Source organism: Vidua macroura, chromosome 15, assembly GCF_024509145.1.
Source record: "Vidua macroura isolate BioBank_ID:100142 chromosome 15, ASM2450914v1, whole genome shotgun sequence".
Taxonomy (NCBI): Eukaryota; Metazoa; Chordata; class Aves; order Passeriformes; family Viduidae; genus Vidua; species Vidua macroura.
In genome coordinates this window covers 4,348,654-4,366,504 of record NC_071585.1, presented here as the reverse complement: position 1 = coordinate 4,366,504, position 17,851 = coordinate 4,348,654, and the positions used below count along the sequence as shown (strand labels likewise).

General features: G+C 38.3%; 1 protein-coding gene across 1 annotated transcript in view; it reads left to right on the top strand.

The window, feature by feature from the left end:
- The window catches only part of DOCK2 (dedicator of cytokinesis 2), a 155,514-nt gene that overhangs the window by 6,774 nt on the left and 130,889 nt on the right, over window positions 1-17,851 (top strand). Inside the window, exons 2-15 of the mRNA XM_053991478.1 lie at window positions 950-1,033; window positions 3,762-3,802; window positions 5,424-5,479; window positions 5,624-5,720; window positions 6,782-6,930; window positions 8,588-8,723; window positions 10,334-10,491; window positions 11,096-11,177; window positions 11,696-11,831; window positions 12,358-12,433; window positions 13,385-13,461; window positions 13,788-13,913; window positions 14,756-14,880; window positions 17,322-17,420. Coding sequence (XP_053847453.1) covers window positions 950-1,033; window positions 3,762-3,802; window positions 5,424-5,479; window positions 5,624-5,720; window positions 6,782-6,930; window positions 8,588-8,723; window positions 10,334-10,491; window positions 11,096-11,177; window positions 11,696-11,831; window positions 12,358-12,433; window positions 13,385-13,461; window positions 13,788-13,913; window positions 14,756-14,880; window positions 17,322-17,420 — 1,442 coding nt within the window. The remainder of the gene's footprint in view (window positions 1-949; window positions 1,034-3,761; window positions 3,803-5,423; window positions 5,480-5,623; window positions 5,721-6,781; window positions 6,931-8,587; window positions 8,724-10,333; window positions 10,492-11,095; window positions 11,178-11,695; window positions 11,832-12,357; window positions 12,434-13,384; window positions 13,462-13,787; window positions 13,914-14,755; window positions 14,881-17,321; window positions 17,421-17,851) is intronic.

The window sequence follows — 17,851 nt, the reverse complement described above, 5'->3', positions numbered from 1 at the left end:
GGTTTGGTTGCTGCGTGGGGGCACTGCCAGCAGCCAGGGCAGAGCTCTGCTGCCCAACACCTTTCCTGCTCACCTTCAGCAGCTGTTCCCACCTGCACAGCTCAATTGGGGTTTCAGCTGTTTGTATTTTAGCCAGTTTCCCTCTGTGACTGCAGCTTCAATGATCTCTTCTGCTGTAATGCTCTTGTAGAATTTTTTTAACCAAGCCTGTGAAGAAAAAAGCTTACAGAGGCATGGTTACCATAGGAGCCCACATCCTGTAGCCCTGGAACATAACTGGTGAAGAGCTCATTTTCTTGAGTTCTCTCTGAAATGCTGGTGTTTCTTAACCACATGTAGATAAGTTTCTGATTAGAACACTTTCAAAATCCACTGCTCCTGTGTTCTTTTCAGAGTCATACAGAGAATACAGAAAATTATGAACCTTGGTTCTGTTTCCATGTGAAACACAGTTTCATGTTAAATTAAAGCATCTAAACCCAGGAAAGAATTCAGTAAATTCAGTTCTCATAGGCATCTCTGTGACCTTTCATACCGGTAGCAATAAATTTCTATAAACTGTGTGCTTAAATCCTTGGCCCAGTAGATAAACAATTCCCCAGCACTGTGACTGTTTATCAAAGACCTGCATCTGAGCAGGGCTCCTACATCCTGTGCAGAGCAGTGCTGATCAATAGCTGGTGTCCCCCTGCTTGCTGAGTTTTCTGGGGGGTTCTTTTCTTTGGTTTTTGTTTTCAGCGCTGGCCATTTTCACCACCTTTCCATTCTCATGAGGAAAGAGATTATTTAATGCTGACAAATGGAGCTTCTTGGTAGAATTATAGCTCTGTTTGTCTAGCCTGGTGTATTGATCCCAGTATCCAAACCTCAATAACCACGTGTGGATTTCAGTTTCACTATGCTGCGTGATTGTATTGAAAAATATTGTTTTCATCATTTAATTTTCCAGCCATATACAATTTCAAAGGCACAGGGATACCACAGCTGTCTCTACAGATTGGTGATGTGGTCCATATCCTGGAGTCCTGTGAAGGTAAGTCACATTTTCCATTTCTTTGTGAATAACATAATCCTTTCACCTCACAGCAGTTCCCTGTATTATTACATCAGTAGCTCTCTAATGCCTTTATTTTTTGTGGTGGTGGTGTATTTTGAGGAAGAACCTAATCTTTTCTGAAGAGCCAAAATTAGACATATTACAATACATGTGTTTTTTTGGGATGCCTTTACCAAATGAGGAAGTCATCAAGGTGAATGAAGAGTTTGTGAAGTTTGTGCCAGCTTGTGATATACCTCAGGGAAGTTGCATTAAATTTGATTTAAGATTTAAAGGAGTACACTTTTAGCCTCTAAACTAAATCTTTGTTGCTAGGAGATATTGAGCAGCCTCATCAGCCTGTTGTATAATGAGGAAAACCAGTGAAAAAAATCTGAGTGTCAGGATGATAGAAACAGTTCTTGAAAGCCATCCAAAATATTGAACATGTTAAGCAGCAGAAGTCCAAATCAAGTTGTGCATGATGGACAGACAATACCTTCCCAATCCCCCTGATTCTCTATAAATCTGACAGAGCTGCTGATGTTCCCATTAGCATAAAGCAAGGAGAGTAGAGTTATTGTTACTAACTCAGCAGTTAGGTACCTGCAAATGGCACTGCAAGAGTGATTTATTTCCTATTTGACCAGGTCAAGAGTTTTTAAAAAAAATTACAAATTGCTTACAGATTTGCAAAATATATTGTAAAAGTATCTTCTTCAACCCACTTCTGTTGATAGAACAGTGTATCTTACTAACTGCAGTTATGTTAAAGAGGCCAATGGCTGCATGGCAGGGTGGCAGAGCCAGCTCAGTGTTGAGACACCTGGTGTGTTGTGGACACAAGGCTGCAAAGACTTTGAGGCTGTTTGAGCCCAGCCTGTTCCACCACACAGAACTCTAGGTTGTTTTGTCCGGAAACAACAAAGGATTTGAGGGAGGAGCACCTGAAAAACCATCTTTGCAATGTACTGGAGCACAAAACCATAAGTGTTTCTCTTCTGTTTGTAAGATTAAATCAATATCTTTAAGCATCAGTGAAAACATTGATGTTACTCAGAAGTCAACAGAGTCACAGTGATTTGTCCTCTCCTAAAAAATGTAATTCTTTAAGCCTCTATTCTAAACATTTTGGCTTAGAACAAAACACACACACACAAACCAGGAACCTCCCCATCCCTGTGCTGTCTGTTAGTTGCAGAAATAGCATTTCAGTCTTTGGATTCCTGGGGTCCATTTGTTGTCAGCCCAGCCTAGTGAGTGGACTGCTGATCTAATGGGGTTATTTTTTATCTAAAAGTCTTTTCTGAATCCCCTGCCCTTGATATGCTCTGTCATGCCTTGCTTAATGAAATATGTTTGTCAATGAAGAAGTGGAATCCTTCTCAGTGTGGGAGTAAAGTTCATTTTTTATCAGATATCTTCAAAATGTGCTGCCAGCTGCAGCTGGTGAGTAACCAACGGTGACAGGATTCTTCCTGTGCTCCTTTTATGTCCTGTTTTAGTTGGTTTTGCATGCACAGAATTTATGCACAGAACACATATGTGCTGTCACAGCAAATGGGATGATACCCATTTTATGCACTTGGTTGTAAATTGAGACTATGTGCAAATAATTCAGTTTCAGCAGTAAGATGGAATTTTATTGTTGATAAAACACTGAGGAAAAAAAATTGCACTGCAGAACAGCCTAACAAAAATCTGTCTTGAGTCTTTCTTTGAGGTCAGCAATCATCCTGTGACTTTTAGCATCGCCTTTCTGACTGTGCTGTTTGGCATCTGGGATTTATTCTTATTATTTTATGCTTTGCTTGCATGGCTGCAATACCTGTGAGAGAAAGGGTGATAGCAAAGAGATCATATCTGCTCATGAAATTACAATTAGAAAATGTCTGCTTTTGGTCATAAATTCTTTCTGTGGATGAAAAATGTAGTATTCAACACAGTTAAACTTTCTTGCTGTGCAGGTGATTTTTCATGATGGGCTGTATGCACAGTGGATGTGACCTCTGACCTTATTTAGCAAGATTGAACTTTGCTTTTTATGCTTTTTGTAGTTTATTGAGACTTAACCCTGGAATATATGGAACAAAGCCGGAATTAATTTTTAACTTGCCACTGCTGCAGTTCTGCACTCCTGCCTTTAAGAAGGGTTTTCTAGCTACAAATGCAGCAGGAGCCCAATAATAGCCCTTAGTGTTCTTGACATTCCAATTTGAATTTACACCAAGAAGCTGCTTATTATGGTTGTGTCCAAAAGCCATAGTTTCTCATGGCACTAAAATGACTTAACCTTATCACATTGAAGGAAAATGGATCTGTAACAACCATGTGCTGCACTGGATTAATACTGGACCTAGAACAGTGAACTACTCAGGACATGGGGGTCATGGCTAACCCAGATATTTAAGGGTGTGCATTTATCATTTTGAATATCTTATTCTGCTTTTTAATGTGAGCGTGGGGGGTTAACTTCTGTGTACAATTATCTGTACTTACTGTGCAAGGCCTGAAAGCAGACAATACAATCATAGTTGATAATATGCAAGTCATGCTTAATACAATCCCTGCTACTCACTTGAAGCTCTGTATGTTTGAAGTAACTATTCATTTTTACAAATACCATGCTAAGTATTTTTATGTGAAATAAACCCCATTGCTTTATTGTGTGTTTTGTAATGCATGGGTTTTTTTTGTGATGCCAAGTGATTTTTCTTCCTTTTAGATTGGTACAGGGGTTACCTAGTGAGGTTCAAAGGAGCAGAGGTAAGATCACATTCTCCGTTCCCATGAGACTGTTCTGAAGAGGTCAGCCCACAAAGTGGGGTTTTCAAATTTCTGCCCAGATAGTCCTGATGTCTCTGTCCTGATCTCTTTACTCAGCTCTTTCCACTCTTTCCTTTCAAGATGAATAAAATGGTCAACACTCATCCTGGACAATGTTGGTAAATAGAAGTAAGGGCTGGGAAAAGCAGATCAATGAAGAAGAAATGACTGTGCCTTCAGGTTAACAACTGTTGAAGCCACCATTTCAATTGAATTTTGACTCAATTTGCTGCTAGATGTGCTTGTTTCTGTACTTTTCCCAAGGACTCTTTAGGTTGCAAACAATATCTATGAGGCTTAAGTTCTCAAATACCTCGAATGTACAAAAATCATATTAGTTTTTTTTTTAAGTCAGTATTCTTAGACTTGAAAATGGAAAGCCACAGAGGAAAAGTTTTTACCCTGGGTACGATGACTTCTGAGTTAAGTAGCAAGAAAATTACTTCTTAGATTCAACTGCACTTTTCTAGGAGAAAAGCATTTTTGTTTGTAACTTCTTCTTGGTATAAGATTTTCTAGGGAGCAGCAACACAAATGTATTAAAACACTGCACCTGTGTTCTAATTACTTTGACATTTCTTTTGACTGAAAATGTTAAAACCATTTATTCTTCATAACATTTCTATTTTTATAGATTAAAATTTAGCCTAAAAATAAAAAGGGAAAATATTTACCAGAACTAACGACTTTCTTTCCACTAATTCTTAATTAATTCCTAATATTGCTAAAGGGCTTCAAAATCATTGTGCATAACATGCTTTAAGAAGTATTATTAATTTCATGTACTAAGATATCACTAAATTTACCATTACTGGGACCTTCTTTTACTTTGCTTCTTCACAGACTTTTTAAAACTTCAATCTTAAAGAAAAAAAAAATGTGGCAGTGATAAGACACGATTGTGTTTTAAGATCCTGTGCTTAAAAGAAAATGGTTATAAAAGCTGCAATCTGATTCAGAGAAAGCCTTTGTAAAGTAGCACATATGTTACTGAATTATTGTGGTACTTGAAGTACCATATGTGAGTTATTGAATAAAGAATCCAGGAGGGATCTAGTTAATTACCAAGGTGAGATTTGCCAGTTCAGGGGAGGATTGTCATGGACAGAGTGACTGTCAAACATTCCTTTAGGATGACTTGAGACATTTCAGCTGTTGTAGAGCAAGGACAGTCACATTAGAACGTTTTGTCTGGTGCCCGTTTGTCTTCTACAGAGGTCAGTTAAAATAGATATGAGATGATGCACAGACACAATGTTTCTTTACTGAATTTAAATTGTATTTTATTAAATTGTATTTAATTGACCGGTTTTCTGGGGTGGAAAATGCTGTTACTTAGGAAGAAAGATATCTATGCACTCTACATTTGAAGAGATACGACAAACTTCAATTATTTGTCTGTCAAATAGAAATGCATCCATCTGAACAGAAAGCTAAATAACCAGGAGTTAGTTTAGGTATTACAGTTTGTCATTACAGTTTATGTTCACAGCCATGATTGTCACCTAAATGTTTTTGGAGAATAAGTGTGGATTTATAATTTTTTTTTCTCCTTCATCAGGGAATATTTCCTAAATCCTTCATCCACATCAAGGAAGCTGCTGCTGAAAAGAAAAGGTATTAAATTTATCTGTTTTGTTACATTATTGAGCTTGTCTCCTAAAGAATGAGTTTTAAGGCATTTATGTACCTCTCCCACAGTGAATATAATATACACCCATGAAACCAGACACGCAGTGTGATCTTTCCTTCTTTTCCTAGACATGCAGAAAATGTCATACCTGCTGAGATTCCCTTAGTCCAAGAAGTTACCACTACTCTCTGGGAATGGGGAAGCATCTGGAAGCAGCTCTATGTGGTAGGATATTTTACATGCTGTTTGTTACCTGTTAATCCTATTTATGCACACTGGGGCCTTGTTCAAATTAATGTCTCTGCCTACATTCAGGACAGGGTCTGGGTGGATTTAAGAAATTGCTTTCTCACCACTAAGATTTTCTTCAGTGGCTTTAAATGCCTAGTGACTTTAAATCCAGTCCAGCCATCAGCCTTGGACTGGGTCATGTTGGAGGTCTCTCCCAACCTGGATGATTCTGTGGCTCTGTAAAGGGAAAGCTGACATTGCTGAGGAGTGGTGTAACCTCATGCCTATTGATTCAAACTGGAGTATCCTCTGCATGATAAATTCATAATTTTTATTTGTAAAGTGAAAAGTTGAAAAGTTTCCAGATAGGACTACAAAAGGTAACTGGGATGCATTTGAAAAAGATTCATGGTGCTCTCTAACTGCTAGAACAAAAGTTGTTCAAGGGTTGCTGGGAGCAGGTAGCCATTAACAATTGGCAATTTCAAGAATTGTGCTGACTGTTCCATCATCCCAGCCACTGGATTTTTCTTTGTCTTTGCTGGGGCAAAGGGATCTTGAATGTGCTGTAGTTTTCTGAAACCTTTCACTGTTTAGTCTTCTTGATTAAGCCAGCAATGAAAACCCTGCTTTATTTTCAGTGAATGACACTAGAACTGCTTTAGTCACTTCTGTGTATTCTCTCATTTATCTCTTAAATGTGTTCATACCACAATTAAGTGGTGTTGTTCCCATCAGTATCTCATTGAGAAGTTGATAGTTTTTGTAATGTTTTCTCTTGATGAGAATTTGTTAAAGAATTTTAAAACAATGCAATTAAATAAAACAAAAATAACATAATTCCCTATCCTGATACAAAATTTCATGTTATTTCTTTATGATCACGTGGGATATTCTGTCCTTAAGCATTTGTGGGGTGAGACATCATTATTTTGCCTACTTCTTGTTCCGGATATCATTTAGCACTAAATATGACATGTAGCCTTTAGTTGTCAAGCCCAGTATTTCACTTCAACTAGAAGCCTGAAACTCACTCATGTTTTTTTATCTCTCAGACAAATAAGAAAGCCAAGTTCCAGCAGGTGCAGTCCATGATGTGTGACTTGATGGAGTGGCGGTCACAGCTTCTGTCCGGGACTTTGCCAAAAGATGAGCTCAAAGAACTCAAGCAGAAAGTCACATCCAAAATTGACTATGGTAACAAGTAAGTGGCCTACACTGCTTCTGGAAAGCATGATTTAGCTTAAAGCACAGCACCAAAGAGATGATGATGAAGCTTTCATGTTTACAGGTTGGAATTCAAAAGTGTGGTTCATCTAGAATCTTCCTTTTCAGACTTCTCCCTGTAACTCCTGTGCTGATAGTGGATACCATGATGAGGCTTTTCATAGAAAAATGCTTTTTCAAAATATTGATTTGTTTCTTCATTATAAATACATGAGCTTGTCAACTGAGAAGATTTGAGGTCAGATAACCAGCCTCTATTTACATGTATCACCAGCATACTTGGGATCCAAAATTTGTCCATTTGTCACAAACATGGCCAGTAAGTGACCCTCAAAAGTGGTGCTGGCAAACTGCACTAAGTGTGCAAACAAACACATCCACACCCACACCCAATTCACTAGGGAATTTCCAGGCAGAACTCTGCTTCTGGTAATAGAAGTGAAACTACCAGGGACAGAATAGTTACTTGACAAAGTGTCTTGTCAGCTCCTTGCTAATAAAAAGTCACTGCAACACAAGATACTTTCTGGCAAAAATCGTGGGGTTGTGTGAAGTTAATGGTGTCCCACCATCTGATAAGGCAGGAGGAGAGAGAGCTTGGTAAGAAAATCTTCACAGTATTGTTTTTACAGGCATTAGAATCTGCTTATAAACTCTGTTTTGCTGTTTTAAATTACTGTTGTTGTTGTGGCCTGAAGGCCTCTGTGCAGCTGAAAGTCTACAATTACCTGTGGCTGCACATAAAAAATGACCACAAGGTGTTATGAAATTCTTAACTTGTTCACTGTGATCTGGATGCAAATTTGTAATAAATTGCATTCATACAGAGCACACTCTGGAATAAACATATCCTACTGCACTGTGTGGAGCTGAATGCTCACTCAAAACCAGAATTTACTTTGAAGTTCTCCACTCAAAAAAAGCCAGCTGTGATTAAGACAACATTAAAATTAATTTACTTTCAGACTTCTGTATTGTCAGTCCTACATTCTTTCTGTATTATGAAACAGTGAAGTGCTTCCTTTGGAAGAGTAGGGGTGAAGGGGATGTTTAAAACTATTTGGATTGCAAGCTGGAAAGTGTTTGTAGGCTCCTGAAAGTGTGGGGTTGAGTTGTGTGGTGTGAAGGAAACTTGCCAAACTGTGGAGAAGGAATAAAGGAGAAATGACAATGGAGGCTGAGGGGGTTGTTGTGGGAGAGGGAAAAAGAGTGGCAGGAAAAAAGGCATGATTTGTATGAGAGCAGGGCAGAAGAGAGCAGAGTTAAGTATTGGGACAGAAAGGGTGAGGGAGCAACATAAAAGCAGAAGGTAACAGGAAAACCTGGAACATTTGGATTACAAACATTGGGTGTTAAAAGCTATGAAGATTGCTAGAAGTCATTGAACAGGGTGGAACTATTTTATGTGAGAGGCATTTCAATGCTTTGATGACAATTCTAAAAATTCCTAAATATTGGACAGCAGCTTAAAAATATCATAGGGTACAGTTAAATTTTTTCTTCATTAAATACTTTTGCATGTATTTAAATTTTATAACTTTAAATCTTTAAGTGTCTTCTTGTTTGTTACATTTCTAAGCTTGCTTTATTTGGAAGGAAATAACCCTACCACTATGCCTTTTGTATTTTCACAGAGTACTTGAGCTAGACCTGATAGTTAGAGATGAAGATGGAAATATCTTGGATCCAGATAAAACCAGTGTTATCAGCCTGTTTCATGCACATGAAGAAGCAACTAATAAAATCACTGAGAGAATTAAGGAGGAAATGGTAGGAATGACTGGCTAAACTTGGTGCTTCCTTTGCTAGAATCCAAAGACTCGTCTAAGGGTTGAAGGATGGAACCATAAAATTTGGTGGAAACTTTTTTCTCTGACTTAAGAGTCGATCCACAGTCTTGTGTTATAAATATGGCTAAGCCTCAAATTGAATTGCATTTGTGCACTGGGTTTGGGCTGTGGGCTGGGCTCAAAGTTCATGTCTGAAGCTGGTTCTAAATCTGTTCTTGAACTCCTATATTGAAATACATCTCACTCCATCCCTGGTCTGAATTGCACAGGGAATAGTCACACACTTGGAGTGCAGGCTGCAAAGCAGCACTGACCACAACTTGTTTTCACAAGCACTGGTTGCTGAGTGTTTCTGCTAACTAGTTGGTCTGATGGAGCTGAAGAATTTAAGCTCACTGAAGAGGAACTAGGGTGAATTCAGCATAATCTTCTGGACACTAGAAGTTCATGTGCCAAAGCAAAGCTGACAAGTGCATAAATTAAATCTTTTTAAATGCAAAGCAGGTGACTACACTTCCTTGACCTTTTGCAATATTAAACCTCTGCAAGGATTTGTTAGCCTCTTTGGTTCTTTTCTCTATGAGAAAGTGAACTGTAAAAAACAAGTAAATCACTAAACAGAAAATAGTTGGTTCATCATGACACTTCAATAACAGCCATGACAAATCACTGGAAAACACCTTGTAATTAACTGACAATATAAGGAAAATGAAACTTGGGAGTCTGTGATAGACTATGGTGGCTTATTTTAAAAATAGAGACAAACAATGGGTTTAGAAGTGTTAAGAAGCTCCTTCTTGGCAGTTAAGATGGGAGGCAGGAAGAATTCAAGAGCCTATTTTTGAGTCAGTGAAGCTGCTCAGCTGTGTCCTGATCTCAGCATGTTATTTGTCTCTTTGAAGAGACTGACTTCATTTTGCTACTGCTCTAGCACACTGCAACCCCTCTGTGATGTGGATCATAGGCCTTCTGCTACAGCCTACTGTGTTCAAAAATAAATTCCTTCAGGCTTGTAGGCTTCTCTCTGTGCTGACATCTTGATACTTGCTCTTTTCTTTACAAGTGGGGAGAATATTTCCCCCTTTACATCATTGCTTGCTGGCTGAAGTGTCGCCCTGGTTATCAAGAGTTTTCTAAAGCCTTCTGAGTTTACATTCTTGTAGAGAACTTTCTCACACAACTTTCTGTAAATAACCTATTGTTTTGCATTATTTCATAGAGGCGGAGAAATTTGATGTACAGGTAGTTTGTCCAGTGTTGTTGGAGAGGTGGCACGTTCACCCTCCAATCCACTGGCATCTTTTGAGAACTATAAAAGATTGGAGTCAGAAAAAATAAATCAGTCTCTTCATCGTGACCAAGGCTGTGGTGTGTCGTTTTTGCTTGTGTCATTTGGTGACAGCTGAAGAATTGGCCTAAGACATGGGAGTCATAGAATAGCTCAAGGTGGAAGAGAATTATGATAATTACTGATAACCCCCTGGTCTCCTTTTCAATGTTAACTATTACATCAACTTTATGTAAAACTGCTTGTAGTACAGCAGCATTTTCATTCTTGGGTTATTATTCACTGATTTTCCTCCTCCCGAGCAGTCAAAGGATCAGCCAGATTATGCATCGTACTCCCGGATGTCTTCATCCCCCACCCACAGCCTGTATGTCTTTGTGAGGAATTTTGTTTGTCGAATTGGAGAGGATGCAGAGCTCTTTATGTCCCTATACGACCCCCAGAAGTCAACAATTATAAGGTAAAGCTTCCTTCTCTGACTGCAGAAGAGTAGCAAATGGAACTGGCCAAAATGAATTAAAATAATCTCCAATGTGCTGTAATAATGCAAAGAATATGTAAACAAAAGGAATAAAACCAAAAGCAAAGCATGGAGAGATGTTGTTGCTGTCTGCTGCTAAAGAATTCTAAGTTTCCAAATATTTTCGTTGGTAATTTCTGGATTGAACATTTCAGAAGTTTGAAGAAGCCTGAGCCCATTTCAAATTTCAGAGATTGTTCTAGATGGGCAATATTGTGGTGTTTGGAGTAAAGTGCTGAAGGGGAAGGAGTGGAAAAAGAATTAAATTTATAAATTTCTGGGTAGATTAAGATTCTGATGAGTATTCCCATCAAACAGACTATGACGATGGTAAAGTTGCCTCAAAAAAAAGGTGCCCATTTGTGTTATGCACAAGCTACTCTTTTAAAACTTACTGTTGATACTTGTATAGTGTTTCTCTTGTCTTTTTAGTCTGGTCTTAGATTTGAATCATCACCACAGACTGTCTGTTATGCAACTTTTGTACTGTGTAAAGGGAGAATTTTTAAATCCCTTGACAGTAAGATATTTATCTTCCAAACAGTGAGAACTACTTGGTGAGATGGGGGAGTCGAGGCTTTCCAAAGGAAATTGATATGCTCAACAATCTCAAAGTGGTGTTCACAGTAAGTGTTTTCCAGTTTACTTCCCTTTGGATTTGCAAACGAAATTCTCTTCTCTGTGGGCACTGTCAGATCTCATAAACTGTGATCAAGATGAAGAAGGGAGCAGAAGTAATCCCAGAAGGAAAGGAAGGTGACAAGTCACTAAGTCCTTTAGAGCAGTGACAATGCTTCAGTGACCTTTTTTCAGATCACTTTGCTGCCTCATGAATTTCCTGATGCTTGATTTATTTAGTTTTATCTGCTGTATCTCTTGATCGTTATTATTCTATTTCTCTTACCTTATATTTTTTTCAAACTTTAAACTGTCAGTATTTTCATCCTTTTGATGTGCTCAGATTTTTTGTTTGCCGAGTTTTTGGGGGGCTGTTTGGTTTGGAGGTCTTTTGTTCACTTGTTTTGTTTTTTTTTTTTTCCCCAGTGATTGCTAAGATTCAGTTTATTACTGCAGGTCCTGTTTCAATTTCACAACTTGCTTTTTACCCAAGTAACACTATGGTTCTTTTCTGTTTGTATCTTAGGATCTTGGAAATAAAGATCTTAGCAGAGACAAAATTTATTTAGTTTGCCAGATAGTGCGAGTGGGAAGAATGGACCTGAGGGACAGTAACTCCAAGAAATACACACAAGGGCTCCGGCGGCCCTTCGGCGTGGCAGGTACCTGGTGTCTCCTGTGCTATGGCTGAATCAGGACATCAGTGATTTCTGCAGCTCTGGACTACTAAAATCTCTACCAAGACATGTCAGAATACCCATCAGCTCTATCAATTGATTTCTGTACTTTTTGAAGTCTGTAAAGACTGCACTTACATTGGCATTTTAGTTCAAATCCGAAATTTGAATTTCGCTTTTGAATTTCGTTTCCTAATTATTCATAGAGTGCCAAGCTGTGCAAGTGAAAGCACAGAACCAATTTAATTGCAGATTCCCTTGCAGATGAAATAATGTCAGTAGTTATGTCCCAAAAGCTCTGATACTTGTATTCCCAAGTTAGTCTGAATTCTCCCTCTCTCTCCACAGCAGCACGTTTTTAGTGTGGGCTTTGCACAAAATGCTCTGCCCCACAAACCCAGCCCTGCTGCTGAAAAATCCACTTTTACCTTGAGGCACAACGTTCATAGATAACAGAAGCTATTCTGAAACGCTCTTCTGTGTTCTGATGATTTTTCTTTTATTCTTCTAGTCATGGATATTACAGATATCATAAAAGGAAAATCTGAAAGCGATGAAGAGAAGCAGCATTTCATTCCCTTTCATCCGTAAGAGTGTCATAGATATATTTTTTTATATGTGAAAGAAAATATTTATCTATCTCTGTTTCTGTAACATTCTGTGAAATAGTTAAAGAATTAGAAAGTTTTCCTTTAACAACTTTATGTTGTGATAGTGCTAATGATTTAGGTATGACTTTAAATGGCATTTAAGGCTTGCAGAGGTACCACAGCATATTAATTAATAATTCCACAAATGTGCTCCTTCAGACAGCTGGTACCATGTCTGATTTCACAAACCCAAGCCAAATAGTTACAAGTGAGATTTACAAGCAAGGATAACTACTATTTTATGAGTTTGGTTCTGTTTAGAATTTGAGAAAAATCTGAGTAAAAACTGTGTTTCCTATAAAAAGTAATAGAATTATCATATACTATCTTCAGAAGGAATGCCAGAGGAGCTGCCTAAAAATGTGATGTTCACAGATCAAATGCAGAGATACCAGTGGAAATACTGGAAATAACTCTGTGTGTCCTACATAGCACTGCTGCTATGTACTATGGAGGGTAAATTTAATTCTGAAAGACCCAGGTATGAACACTGGTTTATTTTTTCACTTGTTTCCAATTTGACCCAACATGTTTATTATGTGAGAATTTGTTTCTAAATTTAAAAGTAGCTGACAAAAATTCCAAGTTCATTTATCTGGATATTTGTCAGGGAAAGTGGACAGAGCTGGAGTGGCACGTTGGTGAGTGCATTCACATTGTCACTGTCACAAACACCATTCTTGGTGGTCAGCTGAATCTTTCTCACTTCAGTGTACACACAGCTGAATGTGAGTGGGCTGCAACTGGAGTGAGAGATAATAAAAATACCGAATATATCACACTCAGGCAATGCTAGAAAGACTGAGGCCATTAGTCTCTTATGTTCTAAATGGTGTCTGATATATTTAGCACTTAATTCCTGAGCAGACATTGCTGTTTCTCTTGCAGGGTAGTGGCAGAGAATGACTTTTTGCACAGTCTCCTAAGCAAAATCACTGCATCAAAAGGAGACAGTGGTGGACAAGGTAAAGTACATTTTTATTATTTTCTTTCAAGTAACACAGTATTTTTGTGAAACTTCATTTTATGTTGGAGCTGTAGTACCACCATGGAGGGGGGTCAGCTTTGAAGCTGGAATTGAGGAGCCATGAGTTTGTTACAGAATCTTAGGGGCCATTTAAATTAGTAGTGACAGTTTTGCATAATAGAGCTTTTACTTTCATCTGCAGGAAGTGGGGAAAGTGAATTCTTATCCCTGTTTTGGTGGGAAGAAGAGGCAATCATCTGAAGACAGATTTTTCTTTTTTTCCTACCAAAAATGATTTTTTTTTTCTTTTTTTGCACTTCATAGGTCTGTGGGTAACGGTGAAAATGCTGGTTGGAGATGTGATTCAGACTAGAAAGGACTACCCACACCTTGTAGACAGAACCACAGTTGTTGCTAGAAAGCTGGGATTCCCTGAAATAATCATGCCAGGTAGGAGGTGCTTTGTTCTGTGATAGGAAGGGACTTCTTCTCTATGTTATTAATAAGCATCAGCTGCTGCCTTACTTATTTCTGTAATGGCTAACTCAGAGGATCTTTAGAATTCACTCATGGTAAGTTTTCTTTCCATATTATTTCACTATTATATAAAATAGTGAAATCTTTGGAAAGTAGTTTCTAATACTTAAACAGGAAAAATAAAATCCAGATAGTGAAGGATAAACCTATTTCCTTGTACATAACTTTCTTATCCTGTAAGTAGATTATGGTGGATGTCACTTGAATTTTAAATGAACCTTGTTTTTATTGAAAGTTATTGCTGTCCTTTAATAATAACAAACAAATCAATGTGAATTATCTTGATTTCATTTGTATGTATGACAAGATATTTTCCAATCAAAATCACTCACTGTCTGCCGGGCTCCTTTTTAAAAAACAAACAACGAAAACCTCCCTCGCTGCAACTCAAGTAAAATCTCGATCCTTTTAAAAGTCGTTTGAATTCGTTCAGAGGAGAGAATTAAAATCTGAAGCTCCGTCCAGAGAGAGAGCTGTGTTTGGGGGAAATTCCTAATGGGCTCATCCGCCACCTCACCAGCAGGTGTCGGGGCAGGACGAGAATTGCATCGGGTCACTCCGGGCTCCCATTTGCTTCTCCTCACACCCTGGTTTTCCCTTAGCAAAGATAAAGAACTGAAAATTTAAGTTCAGATGGAAAATAATGAATTTTTTTCTGTTTCACAGCTAACAGTGAGGTACTCATGCGTAGTTCAGCTGATCCTATGCTCTCAGAGCATTTTAATTGCTTTTTAACCTTTCAATTTCTCTTTTAGGAGATATAAGAAATGACATATATATTACATTGCTGTATGGAGATTTTGATAAATACAATAAAACAACTCAGAGAAATGTGGAAGTGATAATGTGTGTCTGTGATGAAGAAGGAAAAGTGTTGCCAGTAAGTTTTCTTTTTTTTTCTGCATGAAGGGCATAGAAACATGAGCTGAATTTTTGATGTAAAACATAATTTAATAAAACACAATTTAATAAAACACCACTATTCAAAAACTCAATTTCCTTGTGTCATCCTGTGACATCTTGTGACAAATAAGTTTTATGATTTTTAAAAAAATTAAAACCTATTAAAGCCCTATAAAATTCTTGCATAAAAATGTAACAAGGAATAACATTCAATGACCTATTTTAGCTGTGCCAAGGAACAAGTGCTGATTCTGACAATTACTGCATTCTTACTCTAGGGTTTTTCTTGAGGAAATTCCCAGAGGAATGCAATTTGCACACTGAAATGTTAGAAGTACCATTTCTGCTACATAATAAATGCTTGATTTGTGCCAGGAAGTCTGTGTCACTGTCGCTTGAATTAAGTACATGGCAAAGAATGAAATTAGTGACAACAATTACATATGCAATATAAATATTTACAATGTCTTTTTGCTTGTCTGTTCCCATTTTGAAGATCCTTTGTCTTTTCCTTAGGGTTTATCACCAGTTTGGTATTCAGGGGGATTTTTGACCTGTCCTTTTCTGAGCTTTATAGTGTTGGAATCATGAGGGTGAAATCATAAAGACATTCTTGAGATAAATAAAGATGGAGCAGAACACTGTGGTTCATGACTTGTTTATGAACTGCAACTAACTGCTTAAAATGTAAGTTGAAGGCTTGAGTAAAGAAAATTCTAATCCCACATAATGTTTAAGGTTCACACAACAAACTGTAGCATTGATTACAAAATACTGCCTGTACCTATGACAGCACCTGACCATGACTTGCATGAACAGAAGTTTATTCTGTATTCTGTCAAATCACATATAAACAAAAATATTCTTTAGAGAAATAAACCTATTACCATGCATTAAATCTTGCATTCCAACACTATGCATGCTCAGTTGTGCAGATACAGAATTTCTGCAAATCTTAGGAGAAAGTGAATTTGTCTCCCTGTCTTTGAGGTGAAATGTCATACCTGCTTTCTGTGGGTTATATGCCCTGGATATATTTAAGCAACAATTTTGAGGAGGTAATTGAAATTCTGTTGAATGCAAATAATAACAAAAGTGGCTGGTTTTTCTCTTTATCCTATAAAGATACCCCAAACCAACAGACTTTCAAACCCGTGAATTTATCAATGTTTCTCATAACAGGTATGTGTTCACTACACAGGAAACTGGTTGGTTCTGTTCAGGGATCAAACTAGTTCCAGTTGCAGAGCTAACCCTTGATTTACTGTCACAAGGAATAGGACTTTTGTTCCAAGTGAATGTCACAGAGGTGACAAACAAGTAGGTGCATAAACCTTGAAAAATCTCTGCTCAGGCAGATGAGACAATGCTTTCTGCAGTTAAATCCCTCTGACCAGACCATACAAATCATCTTCAGGTACCAGCATCACACCCTTCTGGTCACAGGGCATCCTGGTGTTTGAAGCAGACTTTTAAGATTCACTGGATTTTCAGCAGGATTATTGCACCTGTGCAGCAGTTAGTGCAGCCTGGATTGGATTAGTTGAATCTGTGCCTTCAGTAGAGCATTTAATGTTTGCTTCCTTCAGGGACTTTGGTTTCATGTCTGGCAGGTATCAGGCTCTTGGTGCCTCCCTGTCCAGCAGTAACTTTTACTCTGCGTGTACAGCTCAGCTGCAGTCAGCCAGACCAGATGCAGGCCAAGTCTTCACAGACTCACTAAGGAAAACCACAAGTTTTGAAGCTTATCAAATCTTTCACTTGGCTCTGTCCTAGTTCAGACAGTCTTTAAAGAATGGGAAATCCTAATTGTTTGTTGGTGGTGCCTCTACAATGTCCAGTTTGGATGCGTGGCCTAGAACTTCTGAGACTCTGCTGGAAGAAAGTATTTTACAATAAATGGAGAAATAAACTGAATAATGAAGCTAGATTTTTTTTCCCCTTTTGTATTTCTTCTACTAATTGAAATGACATGTTGGTTACTTAAATTCATCAGATGGAGAAATCAATCGATTTTATGTTCTTCACACATCTCTTAGAGCCCACTATGTGTGACCCCTGTAAAATGCAATTACACTGGCTGTACCCGTATATTATGGTAAATGTTTATTTCCATTGTGTTCACAGGCTTGGAAAGTTCAGTGTCTTCACGTTAGTGCTTCCCCTCTGTTGGTGCTGTCATTATTATTTAACTTTGGATGATGCCATATCCAAATCCAACCCGCCGTGAGGGCGGGGAGCGCAGGCCGCGAGGGGAGGCCGCGTCCCAGGGCCGGGCTGGAGCTCCCGGCTCGGGACTCTGAGGGGAGGCTCTCTGGGGACTTTTTGGTTCTGCTCAAGTTAATTTACCCCAAACTGCTCCAAAATGTACCCAAATGAACGAGGCACTAAGCACTGTTTGTTCCCTCTTTTTGTAAGAATGCAGTGTGCCTGGGAGCTGGGGACAAACCCGTGAGCGAGTACAGATCTGTTGTTTACTACCAGGTCAAGCAGCCACGATGGATGGAGACATTGAAGGTATGGCGTGGAAACTTCCCACTTTATTTTTTCACTTCTTAATGCCTCACACAGAAAGGTTGCACAGCATCAGCTTCTTCCAAAAACCATCTTGTCCCTGACTACAGCTGAAGCATGAAGCCTTAGTCATACATCAGTTATTAGAGATACATGGTCACTGAGGCTTGAAATTTGGCCTAGAAAGTGATGTGTAGGTTTTGTTCAGCAAAACAAATGAGATCATCTTAGATAACCTTATGTCCTAATAGGGCTCATCAAAAATGAAATACTGCATTTGTTCTATTTTGGTGAAACAATGGACATGAGGAGCTTCAATTAAAAAACAAACCAGACCAAACCAAAACCAAAATTAAAACACCAACCCCTTCTGATTTCAAAGAGAAAAAGCTCTCTTGCTTCTCTTTAAAGACACATACTATTAATTACCTAAT